At 39.1% G+C, this 20,473-nt stretch overlaps 2 protein-coding genes across 5 annotated transcripts in view; both read left to right on the top strand.

Annotated features, from left to right (window-relative positions):
* The window catches only part of LOC146444049 (uncharacterized), a 280,352-nt gene that overhangs the window by 48,860 nt on the left and 211,019 nt on the right, over nt 1–20,473 (top strand). The gene's annotated exons all lie outside the window — the stretch shown is intronic.
* HLCS (holocarboxylase synthetase) overlaps nt 1–20,473 on the top strand; it is a 120,866-nt gene that overhangs the window by 32,251 nt on the left and 68,142 nt on the right. For all 3 annotated transcript variants that reach the window (XM_085079067.1, XM_085079139.1, XM_085078987.1), the window contains exon 6: nt 5,896–6,167. In XM_085079067.1, coding sequence (XP_084935193.1) covers nt 5,896–6,167 — 272 coding nt within the window. The remainder of the gene's footprint in view (nt 1–5,895; nt 6,168–20,473) is intronic.

Here is a 20,473-nt window from a genome sequence, read left to right as displayed (position 1 = left end):
GGACTTTGAAATCAATTGTAAACAGTGAATATTGAAAGAGTTTTCTGTCACCTTTCTAAAAACTGAATAGTTTCAGTACTTCATGTATTTCCGAACAGATTTTGAATGTGGTGTAAGTAGGTTTTTGTGTTTAAAATTCTGTTTATTCCTTTTGTTTCAGTTGTTATAAAATCCATCTCCAAGCTTGCACTCCCTTGAGTCTGGAATTTGCAACATTGAGGTGTGGATGTGGAGTTTGGGAATTTTATTAAATATTAATGATATCAGCATTGAAATTACCATTATTATTATCTAATGACATCTAATATCTGTTCTTCCTCCTCTCCAGTTCCTCTGTGATCACCAAGAGAAGATCTTTTCTCATCTGTCTATCAAATTTTTGTGTTTGTTTTTCTTTCCCCCTCTCATTTCTTCAATCTTTTCCTAAAGGAAAAAACATTGTACTTTGCTTTTCAGAGAAAATAATACATTTTAATGAAAGATCGAAGTAGTAAACTTAATATACAGGATTTTACAAAGCCTCATTAAAAGGTAATATAGACATGGATTAGGAAGAATTAGGATTAAGATAGTAGATAACATTTATCATTGAATTAGGATAGTAGATAACATTATGTTTCCTCCATATTATGTATATTTACAGCAAGTAAATATATATTTTGTATATATAAATTACATTTATATATATATATAAAATGTATTGTGTGTGTGATGTTAAATATTGTTTCTGTTGGATCCAAGAGATGCAATGGAAGCTCTCCAGTGGTTAATTTAAATTTAACATTTTGAAACTTGCAGAGCTGTTGAGCAAAACTGTGTAAGACAAGGAGGATATGGAGATATTTTTTGTGTGTGTCTATGTGTGAATTTTTATATTTAGAATTGATCTCAAAGGCCAGCTCTTCATTGAAATATGTCCCTTTCTGTAAGTGCTAATAGGGAATCCATAGGAATGAAATAAATACGTTTGAGATCACACTTGAATTGCTTAATACTCCTCTGGGAGCAGGGAATTCTGTAAAAAAGCAGATTTTCTCCATATTGAAGGTGTGATGGCTGTAAATGTGGGTTTGCTCTGCACAGGCTCCTCTAAAAATTTGGTGCTTTATGCCTGTGTAATCTTCAATTAGTTGCAGTTTACATATATATGTATGTATAATATATATATATAAATATAAATATGATTTAATCATGCCATCAGCTGATAATCAGTGAACCACTGCATCAGCTGCAAACTTCTCAAGTGCAGCGAGGCAAAAATAGAGGTAGTTCATTGGAAATCATTACATTTTATGCAAAGGAAGGGGAAAAAAAATTAAAATCATGTTCTGTGTCTCCAGAAAGTGAATATTTGGCTTCACTTCACCAGCCCAGCTAAAGGACAGTATTATAATCCCAATATTGATTATTATCAGGTAGGGCATCACTGGGTAAAATCATATTTTTCCTCACAAGAGAGGAGGGAGCTGATGGGAAATGTTTGGCTTATGGTATTGTATTTTTAGCTTCCATTTAGTTTCACCTCCACCTTTTTAATAGGAACCAAATGAATTTAGGCTGAATTTTGTCTTAACAAAGAATTCCATTGATGGAGAGTTTAAAGCCCATCACTGGTAGGAAAGAGCAGGACCCAAATCTACCCAGTGAGAGGTATTTTTATTTATCTCTGTGCCTGTCAGTGAACAGTCAGATAAAAATAAAAAAATACATCCAAATCCTATCTATATAAACAGATTGTTAGAATAAAGTCTTGGATTTGGGGTTCTTTTCAGCCATTCTAAATGGGATTTTATGTGCTTTGGTGCAGAACTCTCATTGTTTGACAGAGCCCAGGTGCAAATAAAATCTTCTCCATCAGGAGCTGTAATTTGGTGATATTTTATCCTACAGCAGAGCAGGGTCCACATGCAGCTGGTTTTTGTCTCCCTCCTTGGTCAATCTCAACCTCTAAACCAGCGTTGGGGGGAAAGTGAAACTTAATGATTATGAAATTAAAAGGAATTTGAACAGCAGCGAAAGAAAACTTCTGTTCCGGAGCAGTTTCTGCACACACCTGAGCAAACTCTGCAAACCATCCGAAGCAGATGTGAAATCATGAACAAAATACAAAATACAGCTTTTGCTCTTCCTTCTTGGTGTTGCAATTAGCACCAGGAGCAGTTTGTGCTGAGGAGGGCAGGAGCTGAGGGGATGTGCAGTAGCCTCAATTTGTACTGCTGTGGATTTTGTGAATGGATATTGTCCACATCTCCCTTCTTGCTCAGAACGACTTTTCGTTCAGTGACACTTCCAGTGTGACAATCAGAATTCTCCTGGTGTGTTCCTGGGTACCAGAGCAGGGCTTGGAAATTCTCAACCTCTCTTTGCTTCTATTTAAAGGATTTAAATGGAGTTTTGGAGTGTGGAGAATTTATTCGTAAGAGGCAGTGTGTAGTTTTGTTGGTGCAGTGCTTTTCTGCTTTTCCTAATTTTTTTTTTGTATTTAAAATAATGCATTGAATTTACATTTTTCACCATTTAAAATACGGCTAGAAACTTTTTCTCCTTATAAATATTAAACTTGCAGTTGAATATTTGAACTCTGAAAAGCTGAGTAGCACTCTTGTCACCAAGCTGACATGATGAATTTCAGTCTCACTTTGAGAAAGAAAGGAATACCTTTGCCTTAGGGAATGTGCATGGGAAAAGTGGGATTTGAAAAAAAACCCCATAGTTTTGTAGGAAATAACGGCCTTAAGGTGAAAGAGAACAGGATTAAATTAGATATTGGGAATTAGGAATTGTTCCCTGGCAGGGTGGGGAGGCCCTGGGATGGAATTCCCAGAGAAGCTGTGGCTGCCCCTGGATCCCTGGCAGTGTCCAAGGCCAGGTTGGACATTGGGGCTTGGAGCAGCCTGGGACAGTGGAAGGTGTCCCTGCCATGGCTGGGGTGGCACTGGATGAGATTTTTAATGTCCTTTCCAACCCAAACCATTCTGGGATTCTATACTTCTATGAAATTAATTTTATCTTCAGTTCTCCTGCCCAAAACTGATGCCTAACAATTCCAGGATTTATTTGTGCCACCCCCTAACAACTTTAATTATTACATTTACACAGTGTATCGCTGCTAGGTTGGGAAATGCAGATTTTCCCTCACTGGGGGTGTGAGTGGCTGCAGATCCTCTCAGATCCTGAACACAGATCAGCTGCAGCTTCTGGCATTCCACAATCACCTAAATCTTGGAACAGCATCTTTCAGGATTTCGGGAATGTCCGGGGAAAGCACTCTGGGGGTTCCCTGCCCTCCTGGTGGCTGCCTGGGCTGGTCCCAGAGGTGACCAGGAGGTTCCTGAGCCAACACTGCCCATCTCAGTGACCACCAGAGGCTGCTGCAGAACGGCAGACGCAGCTGGGAACAGCAGAGGTTGGGAATTCCAGCTGTAAATCACACAGCTCTGGCTTGGTTTTATTCCTTTCCAATGGACTCGAAGCTGAGGTTAGCCCTGACTTCATGTATTAATTTATTTCATTAACAGTAATGTTGTTTTTTCTCTGCCAGTGTAATTGTGGGGACCTCAAGGTATTCCTGTTCCTGGAACTTTGTATGAAGGAAGTTCTTACAGTGAAAATTAATATTTCTACTGTGACCAGCACTTCAAACTTTGTTAAACATGTAAACCTGTATTTTCTTAGGAATTTATAAAAATCCCTGTCCTTGATTATGCATTCCTCATGTTTATATTTTTGATCAGCTCAATAAGCACGTGGGCATTGTGGGGGAAAATGAGCTTGAGAATTATATACACATAACCATTCTTAAATGGTTCAGTGTGTGTTAGGAGCAATGAAATCAAGAAGTTTGCCTAAAATCTATGGGGGAAAATCACTTGAAATTATATACTCAGGAGGGTGAATGGTTGGAATCGTGTGGCATATTTATAATACTGGAACATCACACAGAAATAGGTGCTATTTTGTTCTGTGCAGAAAATATTCTGTGGCAAAAACACACCAGAATTTCTGACACAGCCTCGAGCTCTTCCATTATTTATTTACAATATAACTGCATTTTATATTGATACCTTTATTTTGTAACCTTTATTTTGTAACCTTTGTTTTGTAACCCTTATTTTGATACCTTTATTTTGTTACCTTTATTTTGTTACCTTTATTTTGTGACCTAATTTCTGTAAGACTCTAAACCCATCCTTAGGTGAGTTAAATTTTTGGTTTTATGCCTGGGCCTTGCACACCCAATTCTGCTGAGTGAATTTTCTGCGTTTGGAAAGCAATAGGAAAACACTTTCTGATTAAGCACAGTTTTTCCATGTACTCCCTGACAGAAATGAGAGCTGTAATTTTTCTAAAGATCAGTTACAGCCAATCAGTTACTGTGGGTATGTAAAACAAGTGGGATAATGTGTAAGGAATTTATTTAGTATGTCAAAGCTCTGGTGTTACACTGAGTGGAGGTGCAAGGCAAACCTCACCAAACCTTTAATCATCATCACATCATCATTTATGATGCACAGCCAAAAAAAAAAAAAAAAGAAAAGAAAAAAGAGGGGAAAGGAAATATTTAAAGTGTATTTTATCCATGAATTTGGACAGAAAATATTCAGAGGGAGCTTTAGGAAAAGCAAGAAATGAGAAGGAATTTCTGTGTAACTAAAATTTAGCTGCTGAGTCTTAGGTTGTCCTGGGGCTTGGAATAAACAGAATTTGGGAAAAATTACTCCTTTCTTCATGTCCTGCTCTGCCACTTGTGCTGCAGATCTGCAACCCAGCGCCTCTGCTGACACTCAGTCTGGGAAATTTGAGAAAATGTCATTTCTGGGGGTGGAAAATCCCGAGGAAGGTGTCGGGAACAGGAGCACTGCTCTCATTCCTTCTTCAGGTGCAACAGAGGGATGTGGAAAAGAGGAGTAATTCCTTGGAAAGATAACTGTTTGTGGGAAGTTTGCTCTTCATTTGTGGTTTGTGGGTTTTGAGGAGTGGGGTTGGAGCTCAGAGACATCTTTTCAAGGGCAGGAGGGCTCAGTCCTACCTTCAGCACTCATGGAGGAAATGTATTCCAGTTCCCAGATATAACAGAATATATAACAGATATAACAGAAGGAGGGTTAGAAGCATGGTTTGGTTAGAACTTTTTCATTTGAAAATCAGATCTCTTCCTCTTCAAAATCTGAGGGCAAGAATCAGCAGTACATTATTTTCAGTCGAATTGAAATCAGGATTTTTTTTTGTGATTTCATTTCTCTTTCGTGGTTCCATTTAACTTTGACTCTTGGAAGTCTAAGCTGCACACTGAGCAAGAAGAAGTCCCAGAATCTGTTTTTGTGGCTGTTTGTAACAATGTGGCAAACATTTAATATCACACCACTCAAAGCAGAATTATCTCCAGAAAGAGTGGATTTGGAACATTCAGGGTGTCACTAATAGTGGTAAATCATCCCTTAGCTGAAGCTATGAACCATTTTAGCAGATATTCCACTGTGACATCAGTAATTTTCTTTTTTAACTGCTGGTTTAGCCTTCAAATTGTGTCTTAGTGATGGACTGAAGGTCATCTTCCAGCAGAGAACCTCAGCAGGCTGAAAAACCTGCATGATGCAAAGAAATGTGTTCACTCCATGCCTCAAGTTGTAGGAAGACCACTACAAACCCTGTTAGAGAGAAGAATTAAATTTAATTAATCTGCAAAGAAGTATGGACTCAACTCTAGGACAATGTCAAGTAGTCAGACCAGTCTTGACTAAAACAAGCAGCAGAATTATTTTTTGAAGAGGAAATTGAGTTCATTTTCCTGGTTTGAAGTAGATGTTTGCTTGAATAAAAACATTTTTGGAAGAATGTTTGTGTTTCTTCACATGGGGTGAGTTGTATTTCTCATTTTCTTCCCCTTTCCCGCAGGAAATCCACCTGGCTTTCCTGAAGTGGCTGGAGGGCAACGTGGATGCTGAAGGGATGAGGACATCCAGCAAGGTGTCTCTGAAGTTTGTTCCCTCCTGTGAGGCCAGAGTGGAGGTGTCTCCATCCCTGATGCCAGTGATCACCCAGATGGGGAGTTTCTGCTCAGAACACTTCAGCCTGAGGATTTACCAGCAGCACCTGCAGACCAAGAAGCTGGGGAAGATCCTTCTGTTCACTGAGGTGACCACCACAACCATGAACCTGCTGGATGGGTAAGGTGGGGATGCAGGCCATCCCAAATGAACTTGCTTTTTGGGAATTTGTAAACATGGTAAAACACAATGTCCAGCAAGAAAGTGGACAGAAAATAGAGAATTTGGTGTTCACAAGGTGTTAATTGATTAATGTGTAAAATATTGAGCCATAAAGGGTGGGAAAACTGAGTGGGACAACTTTTTGCTTGGTAGTGGAGTTTGATCTTTATTCCTCTGGCAAAGCATGAACATCACCATGAGAAGATTTAATTTAATATTCCTGTTTAGGAGATTAAACACATTCTTTAGTGCAAGTTATTTTCTAAGCCTGTTATTTGACAGCAGCAATACCAAGTAGTTTGTGCTCCTGATTTTAACATTATTGCTTTCTCTCATTTCTTTTGCTGAATATTTCACTAAAATGCTCTTTGGTGGTTGGTTTGGGTTTTTAAAACATGGATTAGGGTTCTGGTAGAGGTTCTTTCATCATCACACAGATGACCCTTGTGAAGGAGCTGTGGGATACCTTTGAGAAGGTCGTTCATTAGAGGTTTAAATGGGATTAAGTGATAGGAAAATCACAGTTACTAAATCTCAGGTTGGGAGTCTGTGTACAAAGACTGTACTGTTGTGTTTCATGGAAATTTGATGGAAAAAACTGTCTTTGGGAAGTTGTTGCTCTTCAGGACAGAAACTCCAAACCTGTTTCTACCTGCAGCTGTGATTTCTCTTGGCAGTTCCTTTTGAATATCAGGGTTAATTTGTCTGCAGAAATTGCAGATGAATTTCACAGGTGACAAATAACCTCAGGAATTTTGTTTTGGGTTTTCAGTCAAGATGAAATTGTCTCGAGTGTTATTGTAACTGATGAGTTAACCAGCAAGAATGGCTTTAGTTCTCAGCCTGAGAGCATAAATTGCAATTTAGGGACAAATACAAATTTCAATTCCAAGCTGTTCCCTGTGTGTTCAAATGTCCACAGGTTAAAAAGCATTGCTGTCTAATTTTGCCAATCTCCTTCCCCAGATTTACATCCTGATTTTGCAGTGGATTTTGAGAGATACAGATTCCCTAGTTTGAGAAGAGGCCATGAAGAGTTATTTTATAGAAATATAGTATTTTTTAGCATGTGCTTCTTCCTTCATGTTTAGTATTCACAGCATGTTCAGCCCACTGGGTTGAAAGAAGGACTCTGAAGGATCTGGGAAATGATAATTTCAAAAATCAGGAGGTTTCTTCCCTCACAGTTGGTTTTGGTGGTGATTCTCAGTGACTTTGTCCCAACATCTCAGTAAGACGAAGTGTTTAATTCAGAGTTTTGTGATTTGATTTAGATAAGGCTAAATAGAATCTAAGCAATTTGGGAATTTTTAATTACCCAGAAGGGCAAGGTTGCCAAGAGAAGTGGGCTTGGTTTTTCAGGTATGTTTAAAGGTTGCATTTTTATATTAAATAATCCAAATATAATGAAGTACTTACAGATGTAGGACTTCAAGATTTCTCCTGTCATAATGAGGCTGAAATAGTTGATTTTCAGGTAAGTTTTAGACTACAACTCCTGGCTCTAAGTGGCTTATGCTGGGAAGATGGTCCTAGACAGATTATAATTTGAATTAAAATTATGAATTTATTAATAATTTATCTTAGATGAGGTTTATCTTACAAAAAGACCTTTGTTTTATGAAGTTAAAATATTTGTCTAAAGTGTTATGGTTGATGTTTTTGAAAATAGTTTGTTGTCGTGGATAGTAGGATAATGTGATCACAAATCTGCAGTTCAGCGAAGAACCCTGAGATATAAATGATAACATTTCATAAATCTCTAGGAATTGGTGCAAAAATAAGAAATTTCTATTGAAGGAAAAAGCTGTCAGGTTTTTTAAGGTTCTTCCAGAGGAACTGATCTGAATTTATTGATTATGTGTGTGATGCTTGTGTCTAACTGCCAGTTCTGAATAAAAGGAAAACATATCTCAGGAAAAATAATTTTCTTTGCTCGAAGGAAAAACAGTTACTTACTGATACTTCAGGATTCCCAGGAAAACATTGCAGCAGTGCCTTTATGTAGTCATGCATTGCATGATGGACTCTCTTAGGGTTGCTTTCAAATTTTACCAAGTTTTGATGGTTAAAAACACGATACAGAAACCTCAAGAACTTCGTGAATTGCATTTGTCATAAAGTAAATTGTTCAATTAGTAGATTATTTTAAAAAATCAGGATTTAACTTTTTGACTTCAGATTTTCTAACACCTCTCCCACCAAGCAGATGCCAAACTCTTGTCTCCCTTTTCCACTTCCCCAAACCTCCATACCCCCCAAAAATGAAGGGATGGAAGGGGAAAAAAGGGGGCTGGAATTAATTTAATGGCTGAGCAACCTCACAGTAGAGAAACAGCCGGAGCCTAATAGGAGCCTTTGTCTGCATTTCCACCCTGGCTGGGAACGTGCCAGTCAAAAGTCAGGCAGGAAAAACAGGTGGGAACTATTAGACCTGTCATAAAGTTTGAAAAATTGATTCTGGAGGCCGAGGGAATAGATTGGACTTGACAGTGTTGTCCTAAAGATTCCGAGGGAAAGTTGTGTCGTTTAATTTGGGATGCCTTGATTGTTCATTAGCTCTCCAGATGGCAGGGGCTGCTGGTGCTTGGGGTGTTTGGTGCTCACTGTACTTTCCCTGGGCTGACTTTTTGTCCCCCGAGGTCACAGCAAAGTGGGAATTCACCTGTAGGTGCCCAAAATTAAGTGGCGTCAGTCTAACTGGAAAATAAAAATCAGTTTCAATGTCATATGTTGTTTCAAATGACCAACATTCCTTCTATGATTTCATGTTCAAAGTCCTTTTGGTCTATTTTTTAAAGCACTGCAATTTTTATCTCTCAAACTGAAATTTCAAATCCTCCCCAAACATCAGAACATTGGGTTATTTTTTTTTTTCTCCAAAAGGCAATTCTTTCTGTGAAAACTGTGAAATTCTTTCAGAAACCTTTTCTCCCCAGATGTTTATCCTAATGCCACCTGAGCAGGTTAACCTTGCCAGAAACAACTGCACTTTCTGTGTCTCCTCAGAGCATCCCTGGTTTTCAAATGAAACCATTGTTTCTCAGGCTGCATCTGGTGCAGTGGTACAAGTGCTACATTCTAGAGAAATACCTCTTTAAACTTGAGATTAACAAAGAAATATTTCTATTTCTAATATTTCTGCACACCCTAATTGGCTGGAATGGTTTCACGAGCGTTTCATTAAAATTAAATTAATTAGGTAGAAATTTCAGTTTTATTCTTTATCTTAGATCCTGTTTCAATATTGTAGTTGGCAGAAAATTTGATTTACACGTGACTAAGCCGGCATGGGATATATTCTGTATGAAATGCCATTGTGGATCCCTTTCCACCAATATTTAAGAAGCACAAAGTGCCATTGTTAGGGAGAGTTTGACACAAAAGTGGTGAATTTTAGTGGAAGTGAAATGTGGGCTGAGGTTCCTTTCATAACTGCTGAATAGGATATTTAAATAAAATGTCAGTTTAGAATAAACAATTTCCAAACAGTTTAAAGCTTGCAGAAGAAAGCATATTCCATTTTTTGTGCCCTTTTACTTTTCTAGATTCATATTGTTGAATTTTTAAAAGCTGAGCTCCAGCTCTAATTTTGGGAAGTGGGCATGAAGACTCATTTAATTTGAAAATTCTTGGTTGAGTTGAATTGAAATATGGATGCTGCTAACGCAGGTCTGAGTTAAGGAAAACCTGTGTGTAATTGAAGGAGATGGGAATGGCACTTCAGGGGCAAACAAGCTGAGACTGACAAACTGTGTTATGGACTGGGGGATTTTTTATTTTGTTTTCAGGTCCTTGTGATGGTTTTGTCTGTGTTTAGTTATGCCTTGCACCTTGGTGATCCCCCTTATTCTCCATTGAAGGTGTGTTTTTAAGAAACTGAATTAAAATCAGGTAAATGGTGGGGAATGGGTGTAAATGTCATTTCAAGGTAGGAAATTGGCATTTAGTGTAGGCTTTGTGAAATATGTGGCAAAGTCACAGTGCTGCTTTTCCTTCCATCAGCAGCTGCATCCACCATTCTTCCTGGCAGGATGGGGAGGCCCTGGGATGGAATTCCCAGAGAATTCCTGGATCCCTGGCAGTGTCCAAGGCCAGGTTGGACATTGGGCTTGGAGCAGCCTGGGACAGTGGAAGGTGTCCCTGCCATGGCTGGGGTGGCACTGGATGGGATTTAAGGTCCTTTCCAACCCAAATCATTCCATGATTCCGTGATAATCTTTGTATTTTGTCATGGTGAAACTATCCTAGTACATTATTAGCCTGCTAAAAATGAATATTTTGTCACCAGCATAATAGTTTGTATAAATTAGCTCCCTACACCCTCCTCCCTCAGGAATTTTGGTTGGGGAGCTGGAGAATACCAGGGTGTGCAGGAGGGATTCTTCCTTGCAGGAAAAGCATCTTTCTCTCAGGAAATAGGAAATTTAAATAGGAAATTTATAAACCATGTGCTATTCCATAGGTTAGTTGCATTTAAACACTGTACATATTTTATATTCAATCTTTTCTACAGCTCCATAACCCAAAAATATTTTGTCAGTTTGGATATCGAGGTCAGAATATTCATATTGCCTTTAAAAGCATAGATCCCTTGATTTTGTTAAACTGTAGAATGGGGTAGGAATGCTTTGCTTGATGAATGTGTTACCTAAACCCCAAAGTTAGGTAGTAATGACAACAGACCTGCTCTTTACGTTCCTTGATGTAACATATTCCTTTGTCATTTATGTCACTTGTATGACTGACTTCTAAACTTCCATTTCCTAATTTATTGACACGGTTGAAGGGCTTTTTATCCTCAAAAAAAAATAAAATTTGTGCATTAAATTGCAGCTTCTGTGCTTTTCTTCCTTAAAGGTTTTTTATTTTATATTCACTATTTTGTGCCTTCCTTTGGTGCTAAAGATCAGCTCAAATAACAGAGTAAGGTTTGTTTCCCTTAAATCAAATCAAATTAAGTTCAACAGTAGGTTGTTGGATTTTTTTTTTTTTTGCTAATTTAGTTTTAAATGTCTACTATTTCATCCTTTATCCTGCCATTCATTGATGGGCAGCACTTTGCACCACCCAGTGCTGCAGAAAGCTCAGCCTGATAACAAAATTCACGCAGGAATTTCTGTGCCACAGCCAAGCCTCTGTCCCCTCCCTGTCCTGCAAAAAGGCAGGAATTCGGATGTTTTTGGCCCTGATTTGATCCAGTGCCATTCCCAGCCTCCTCCCTGCCCTCCCATTCTCCATGACACGCTTGCTGAAAGATTTCTCCATCAGGATTTGTCTCCTTTTTGTCGATTTTCCCTGCCTTTCTTCCCACCTGTCGCTCACCATTCCAGAGGGCACCGAACAATCACGTCCCTATTTTCCTGTCACGCACCTTGTGACATTGATTTGCCATGGGATGGAAGGCAAAATGTGCCCCTCTTCCTTTTTTTATGGTGTAAAATCAGAGGATTTTCTTCTTTTAACAGACTGGGCCTCCCGCTTGCAGTGCACAGGGAGGTTTGGCGTTCCCGATGGGAATTGAGTCATAAAATAAAGATTCCCGTTTTGCAGAGCAATTAACCCGTGTTGAACTCGATGGGAGATTGGGTTTCCCTGCTGCTGGAAGTTCCTGAGCAATCCCTGTTATCACAGGGATGTAAACAGGGCCTTGGAGAAGCCTTCAGTCTGAGTGGGTGCTCTCAGATGGCTGAAATCTGAGGGGATTCGTTCCTTAAATCTGAGGAATCGTTCCTTAAATCTGAGGGGAATAACTCCTTAAATCTGAGGGATTGTTCCTTAAATCTGAGGGTAATGGTTCCTTAAATCTGAGGGGAATTGTTCCTTAAATCTGAGGGGAATCATTCCTTAAATATGAGGGGAATTGTTCTTAAATCCAAGAGGAATAATTTCTTAAATCTGAGGAATTGTTCCTTGAATCTGAGGAATTGTTCCTTAAATCTGAGGAATCATTCCTTAAATTTGAGCGTAATCATTCCTTAAATCTGAGAGGAATCGTTCCTTAAATCTGAGGGGAATTGTTCCTTAAATCTGAGGGGAATTGTTCCTTAAATCTGAGGAATTGTTCCTTAAATCTGAGGAATTGTTCCTTAAATCTGAGGGGAATGGTTCCTTAAATCTGAGGAATCGTTCCTCAAATCTAAGGGGAATCATTCCTTAAATATGAGGGGAATCATTCCTTAAATATGAGGGGAATTGTTCTTAAATCCAAGAGGAATAATTTCTTAAATCTGAGGAATTGTTCCTTGAATCTGAGGGCAATTGTTCCTTAAATCTGAAGAATCATTCCTCAAATCTGAGAGGAATTGTTCCTTAAATCCGAAAGGAATAATTTCTTAAATTTAACGGGAATCATTCCTTAAATCTGGGGAATTGTTCCTTAGATCCCAGGGAAATAATTCCTTAAATCTGAGAGGAATCATTCCTTAAATCTGAGGGGAATCATTCCTTAAATCTGAGAGGAATTGTTCCTTAAATCCCAGGGGAATAATTCCTTAAATCCCAGGGGAATAATTCCTTAAATCCCAGGGGAATCATTCCTTAAATCTGAGAGGAATGGTTCCTTAAATGTGAGAGGAAGCCCTGGGAGGCTGCAGAGAGTTAAGCAATGGTCATGGCAGGGTTTCAGTCACATTTTGCTGGTTTGTTTTACACGGTGCTGTTTTCATGCCCACGTTTTAGAGCAGGAATTTGGTAATAAAAGGAAAAAATGGAATGCTGAAGTTTCAAATCATCACAGCTTTTTCAAGAAGAGGATTAACTCGAAGCATGTGATACATGTAATAGAATACTATATGCCATAACAAATATAATGTCTTGTTATATGTGATAATAAATGCAACATATTACGTGTATATTACTGCTATTGGTTTTCTGACTCCATGGCTGTCAATTCTGCCTTTGAATTTTAACTTTTATTTAGGAAATGTTGTCTAAGCTTGAACTGCTCAGAAGTACTCGGGGATTAATATTTTACCTCATTGAGAAAGATATCCTTATGTTCATCAAATAGCCAATTTAATGCCTTTTTACCTGAGCTCAGATCAGAATATAGCCTTAAATAAAGTCATGTGCTTCTAAAAATAGTCTAAAAACCTCAAAACCAGGCATAAATCAGTGTAGGACATAACCTATGGACAAAAAGAAGAGGGCATGGTATAGAAAAACTTGATGTTAATGATCATAAAATCCCAGAATGGTTTGGGTTGGAAGGACCTTAAATCCCATCCAGTGCCACCCCAGCCATGGCAGGGACACCTTCCACTGTCCCAGGCTGCTCCAAGCCCAATGTCCAACCTGGCCTTGGACACTGCCAGGGATCCAGGGGCAGCCACAGCTTCTCTGGGAATTCCATCCCAGGGCCTCCCCACTAATAATGAGGTCAGATGAAATAATCTCTCCACTCCCTAATTAACTTCATGGGGTAGCTTGGAGCTTGGACAAACCGTGGATTTGCTTTTCTTCTCCACACCTTTTTATGACAACTGTTAAAACGATCAGGCTAATAAAGGAATGTATTGAAAATGTTGCATTCAGATCACACAGAATAAGAGTTAAGCGTCCAAGTGATTTGATAATGTGCTTGATTAACAGGTTGGTTGTGGACAATCTTTTTGGAATGGGACTTTTGACAAGGGCTGGAGGGACGTGACAAGGTGGAATGGCTGCAAACTGCCAGAGGGCAGGGAGAGATGGGATCTTGGGAATTAGGAATTGTTCCCTGGCAGGGTGGGGAGGGGTTGGGATGGAATTCCCAGAGAAGCTGTGGCTGCCCCTGGATCCCTGGCAGTGTCCAAGGCCAGGTTGGACATTTGGAGCAGCCTGGGACAATGGAAGGTGTCCCTGGTTGATCTTTACGTTCCCTTCCAACACAAAACATTCTGTGATTCTCTCAAAGATCTGAACTCTGGACTACAACCAGATGCAGTCACACAAATTCTGAATGAATCCCCAGAGATTTGTGTTCTGTAGTGACTATACAGGAGAAAAGCATAGTCAGATCTGTTAGAATCTCAGAGTTAGATCACAGCTTCCAGTTTCTATTTTGCACATCTCCATCTCTTTACCTGTTAGGGAAAATAAAAAAAAAGCAGAAGGAGAGGTTGGATTTACTTTGGAAGCAAAGAAGAAGCTGGGAAACTTCACGCATGGCTGCTTGGGGAAGGTTAGACAGCACCTGTTCTGGTGTTTTTAGGAATAAATACACTGATTTTTGTTTGTTCTTGTGCTGCCAGTCAGAAGAGAGTGATTTCATTTCAGAATTAATTTGAATTACTTGTTTCCTGAGCTGAAAACTTTTGAAAGCTTGTGTAATTTCTAACTTAAGCAGTGAACTTAGAAAATCCCCCAGAATCTGAATTCTTACCCTAAATCCCACTGGCCTAATTTATTTTCACTTATAGTCCCAGTTAAAATATTTTAAGAATCTGTTTGTATTCAAACGAGGTCTTGCATTTATCACACCTCATATCATTTAGCCTGAAATGTCACGGCCTGGAGAATGGTGTGTAAAAAAAAGTGAGGTTCCCCCACTGCAGCTTTGTGATCCCCAGGATTGCTATAAAATCCTGTACCTCATGTTGCTCTCCAGAAATTTACTGGCATTGTTCTTGTTGCTGAGCTGTTAAACGTAGATGAACGTCCAGAGTTTTTTTAGTAAACTCGGACTGGCACTGTTTTTGCACTCTTTTTACACTGTTTTTACTGATGATGTTATATCAAAAAAACCCCCAAAAAACACAGAAGTGCTTTGCAGGATTCTTTGCAAACACAAAGCTCTCATGGTGTGTTGCAGTAAGGAGTCGTGGGATGCAGTTTGAATTGTCTCATGGATATTTTTAATTGGATTTGTGTTCAAATGGATCATCAGGCTGCCCATCACTGAGGAAGAGGAAGAGGGAAGATGAAGAGAAAGCAAGAGGAGGAAGAAAAGTGGGGAGATGGAGCTGAGACACAGGAAGGAGGAAATAAAAATTCAAGGGAAACTAATTTTTGCTGATTGTTCTTAAGCAAATGCTCCAAGCTAGATACAATAATACAAGTGGGGTATAAGGAGATTGCAGTATTAATTGGGGGAAAAATCATCAAACCAATTAATCATCAAAAGCCCAAAACTCCCCTGACCAAATAGCAAATTGCCATCTGAAAGATAATTTCCTAATTTAAGTGTTTGTGTTGGGTTTTCCTGGAGTTAAAAGGACTGGTGAGAATTCCACTTAAGCACATGGTGGTTCCATTTCTAATTGCTTTGTTTTAATTTTAACTGGGAGTTGGGGAATGTGAAGAAAGGGAAGCACTTTTATTTTCATGACACTAAGTTATAACTTTGCTTATGGTCATAACTGAATCTGCAAATGATGATGTCCTGCTCTGCTGGTTTATTTTTAACCATCCTTTTAGTCTTTCCTGCAGTCATAATAATATTTAAATACCTCATCTGAATCTCAAAAATTGCTTATATTTCATGCTTTTTAAAATGCAGTTTACAACATATTACATTGTACTTTTTGGATTAAAAAAAATTAACATTCTATGATTTATTAGGGACAGATAATGTATAAACTCTGCATGCAGTGTGGTGCCAGATGTGAGAGATAAAAGGAGCTGCTGGTGGCCACCTGCTTATTGCACATTTCAGGTCTGCTGTGGTGGTTGATGTCATGAAGAATTCATGGGATAGAGAGTAATTCAAAGTTAGCAGACCATGGCAGGTTAGGCAGGAGTGATGCCTGTGGAATGTTTCAGTATCCATCTGTTTGAGAAATAGAACAAATCACCTTTTGCTGGGGTTTTGAGTGGTTGCTGTGAGTGGAAATTTTGGGATTTCTTCTTGTAGAGAAGCACCAGAAAGCTTTGAGTGTGAAGGTGTTGGAAATTCAGGGCAGAGCTGTGACCATAGCCGGTTTGCCTGCCTTGTTGTTATCTTAATTTCTCTTGTTTCTATCCTAATATCAGCACTGTGCTACCATTCAGTTTAGATTTAGAATCATAAGATTATAGAATCATGAAATGACAGAATGGTTTGGGTTGAAAGGGAACTTAAAATTCATCCAGTGCCAACCTGGCCTTGGACACTGCCAGGGATCCAGGGGCAAATTTACTTTGTTTCTCAATTTCTATTCTAGACGAGGTTTGAAAATTAATGTTTTCCTTTTGGGGAGAATAAAAAAGAAGTTTCCTCTTTATCTTATGTTTATTTCTATTCCTAGTATTTTCCAATTTTTGCTGCTCTCAGTAATTTTTATTTCCTTTTTTGTTGTTGTTTTTGGTTGTTTGGTTTTTTTGTTTGTTTGATTTCATGTTTGAGATGGATAAGATACAACTTCCTGTTGCTGCTTTACTTAATTAGTACCATTTACTAAAACTAATAATTGCAGAACTTACATGCTCCTTGAAAACAAATCAATTTCTTTTATTTAAAATAACAGAGTTGCTGGCTGATAGGTAAAAACCAATAAATAGAAGAAAGCAATCTTATTACAATTAGAAACTTAAGTCTTGGCTTGGTATATACTAAAAAAACCCTTTTTTCAGCTGTTGGCTGCAGAAATAGCAATTTATGGGGTTTTCTTTTCCCTTGTGTTTTATGCAGAAATAGGAGTAGACAAGAAGAGGTACAGAAATGTCTTCTTGGGGTGTCTGCAAGAAGAGCTGTAAAACATTATACACTCATTGCTAATTGACTCACCAGAAACCAGAGAGCAAAAGGAACAGAGAAACCATTCAGTGTGAGGAGTTTTAGTACAAAACAGCCTGATTTTGGGGAGGAGGATGGAGGGAAAAGGGGAGTATATGGGAATAAAATGGGAATTTTCTTTGTTTGAGAGGTTCAGGTCAATGACTGTGCAGATCCTGTTGTATTCAGGATGTCTACAGGTCATCAGCAGCTCCTTGCTGGAGGTGTGAGGCTCTTCCAGACTCCTCTGGATTTTATTCCAACATGCCATGGACAGGGAATGTCCAGTAGAAATATTTGGGAATGCAGATAATTGGAAAATTAGGAGCCTACCAAACACCCTGTTATTTATCCAATGCACTATTCAGAGGTTTCAGCGTTTGGTGGTCATCAGAACAGATAAAATCATTTATTGATGAATTGTCATTCAGTAGGAATTGGGGAGCAGCTGGGTAGGAACTGTAGCCCTTTCCCTGTGAGGAAAAAGGGAATATTCCCCATTTGGCTGGGGCTGTAACACAGGGTGTTGATGACAACAGAATTATATTGGTTTAGGGGGAAAATGGTAATTTGCTACGAGGCCTGAGCTCAATAAACTGGTGTGCCAACAGCAGAGGTTAAGAAGGGTGAAAATGTTCTATTTTGATGCTTTGCCAAGCTAAGCAGTGAAATATTGTGAGCATGAACCAAGTGAGATGGAATGTTTTGGACTTGGAACCCAAAATCCCAGCTAGTGAGTGACAATTCTGGAGTACTGGAGTAGTAGATAAGTTCCTTCCTTCCTTCCTTCCTTCCTTCCTTCCTTCCTTCCTTCCTTCCTTCCTTCCTTCCTTCCTTCCTTCCTTCCTTCCTTCCTTCCTTTCTTCCTTCCTTCCTTCCTTCCTTCCTTCCTTCCTTCCTTCCTTCCTTCCTTCCTTCCTTCCTTCCTTCCTTCCTTCCTTCCTTCCTTCCTTCCTTTTCCCCCAGAGAGAAAAAAAACTGCTGAGCACAAAACTCTGTGGTGTTTATTTTAACACTGGGAAACACTTCTTGCCTCAAAATCTTTGCCTGCTTGTATATCATCTCTCCTCTGCCAGATGTGCCACATGCAGATTAGGCATGGCTCATAAAGTGTGGTAACCCAAGATTTTCCAACATTTTGGGTGTAAATTTTCCTTTTATTGAACTCTTCTCTGAACTCATGTCGGGAAGGCTTTCTAGAAATAGAGTGCTGTGTAGGTTTTTTTATTAAAATCCTCATTGTTCCAGTGTTTTAAACACACACTTCATTCAGCTCTTTACAAAAATACCTTCAGATGGTGTTAAAAAAAGAAATGTGGACGTGGGGGTTGCATCCACTGGATCCAGAACCAAGTTCTCTTCATTACTTGGCTACATCTGCATTTATCTAACACCCAGCAAAACCTTCTTGGAAACAGGGATTTTTTTTTTTTTTTACAGTGATGGTAACTATACAAGGAAAGCCTAAGCTAAATTTAGATTACAAAGGATTAGATCAGAGAGGAATAAAATATAAAGAAATAACACCAAGAGTCCAACTGTGCTCTAATCCCTTTTGCATTTTTCTGGTGCTGTGAGATGATTCAGATGAGTTTTTTATGCCTGTGTTTATCTGCATTCTGTATCTGGTGGATGCTGGTGTGGGAGATTTCACATATTTGTTGTTGGAGATAAAATTGGGGTGTTTTTTGTACCACAGTGCTCCAGGCTCCCTGCTGGGGGTTTCACAGAGGAGATGCCAGGCAGTTTGGTGGGAATGCTCATCCATCCTGGCTGGCTGTCACATCCAGCACAGGGCTAGGGGACACAGATGAGCTGCTCTCCAACAAACCAGGAGGGTTTTTCCTTTATTTAACTAAATCAGTAAACACCAAATTAAAAAAAAAAAAAAAAGAAACAAGAAAAAAAGAAAAGTTTTGGCTTTCTGTGCAAGCATTGACTACATCATTATTAAAAAAAGCTTCAATACGGTTGTGTATAATGAAATAACCTTTGATTAAAAAAAAAAAAATAATCACAGACTAATTGTTTTGTTTTCAGTCTGTCATGTGCTCCACTCTCTCTGAAGATCTTTTTTCACTCAGTGAAGTTAAGGTCACCCAGGGAATGCAAGGTAGCAATATTTGCCTTTCTCCATGTTCCCAGTTTTATGTGTTCTGGTAAAGCTGAGGTGCTTCACTCTGATTTTCAGGTTTCCACACACAACCATCTCTCCATCTCCACTTCTTCCCAAGAGGGGTGGCAATGTGATCCCTAGATATGGTTTGCCCTAAGTTTTATTTCCCCTTTTTCCCTCAGATTATTGGGGTTTGTGCCTGGGATTCAGCACCACGTTCCAGAGCTCTTCCCAGCATCAATTCCATTTGCATTCAGGGATTTTTGGTTTTTTCTGGAGGATGGAAACGCTGCTGGTGGTGCTGATGGGATGTGTGTGGTGTCTGCACTGATGGCCAGGGATCTCAGCTGGGTATTTTCAGGAGATGGGAGTTTCAGAAGTTGGTTTTGTGTCCTCTCTGCCTTCCCCTTTGCAGCCCCAGCTGTGGGAGAAATGCTCAGGCTGAGAGTTTGGGTTTCAAGCAGAACCAAGGAATTCTCAGGGTACCTTGTTTGCTTCTCCTCCCCAGTTTTCTCCTTCAGATTCAGCCAGTCCACAATCATGGGTGTAGAACTGCTGGTCCTTTGTCAAAATCCACTGCCTGGAACCTCTTTCTTTCAATTTCCCCTTTTCCTTGTGCTGCTTCTCTTCTGCCAGAGCACAGCTGGTGAGGATGATCCACAGTGAAAAAGAAAATCTCTTCAGCTTGTTTATCTCTATCAACTCCAAATTTTATCACTCCCCGTGAGAAATTCTGATATATTCATGTTTATTTTATTTTATTTTATTATTATTATTTTATTATTATTATTTTTTATTTTATCCTCACTATATCCAAACCCTTATTTTTGTCATCCAGGAATCCAGTTTGTTGGTCATACACATCTTGTGTGAGCCCATGACAAATCCTCTACCAACAAAAGCCCTTATCCTGTCCTTCCTTTGCATTTTTTCCTTTTTTGTCTGAAATTAAAATCCCCTTGCCTTACCCCTCCCCATTTTTCCCCCCATCTAACTGCAGATCATAATTTAAAACCTTTTTTAAAAGCACTTCTACCTGGAAGTGGGCTCATAAATTAAGGCCAGAAATAGCCCTGGCCATAAAGTGGTTGGTATAATATTTTCCCTGCAATATTCCTGCTGCTGCTTTGAGACTCACTGGCTTGTGTTTTCACTTGAATGTTGACTCACATAACTTTTTGTGGAGGGCTCTGTGTGGTTTTAATGATGCTAAAAAAGTAGAGCTTGGTACAGGAGTGGGGCTTAAATCTGCCTGTCATGTTGGTGCCATTTTCCAATTCAGTTTTCTAATTTCAATTGATAATTGTTTTCAACAGGCTCTAAGTATTCCAATTGAGACTAGAGGCTCTAACTGAAATTTCTATCATTTCCCTAATGTGGGAATTTAACAATCCTGCCTGAGTTTTCTTGAGTGATTCCTTCTTTCTTCTCCACATGGTTCATAATTTCACTTCCAGAGCAAAAATATTTATT

This window comes from Lichenostomus cassidix, chromosome 1, assembly GCF_008360975.1.
Source record: "Lichenostomus cassidix isolate B80296 chromosome 1, HeHo_3.0, whole genome shotgun sequence".
Taxonomy (NCBI): domain Eukaryota; kingdom Metazoa; phylum Chordata; class Aves; order Passeriformes; family Meliphagidae; genus Lichenostomus; species Lichenostomus cassidix.
This window is presented reverse-complemented; position numbering and strand designations above follow the sequence as displayed.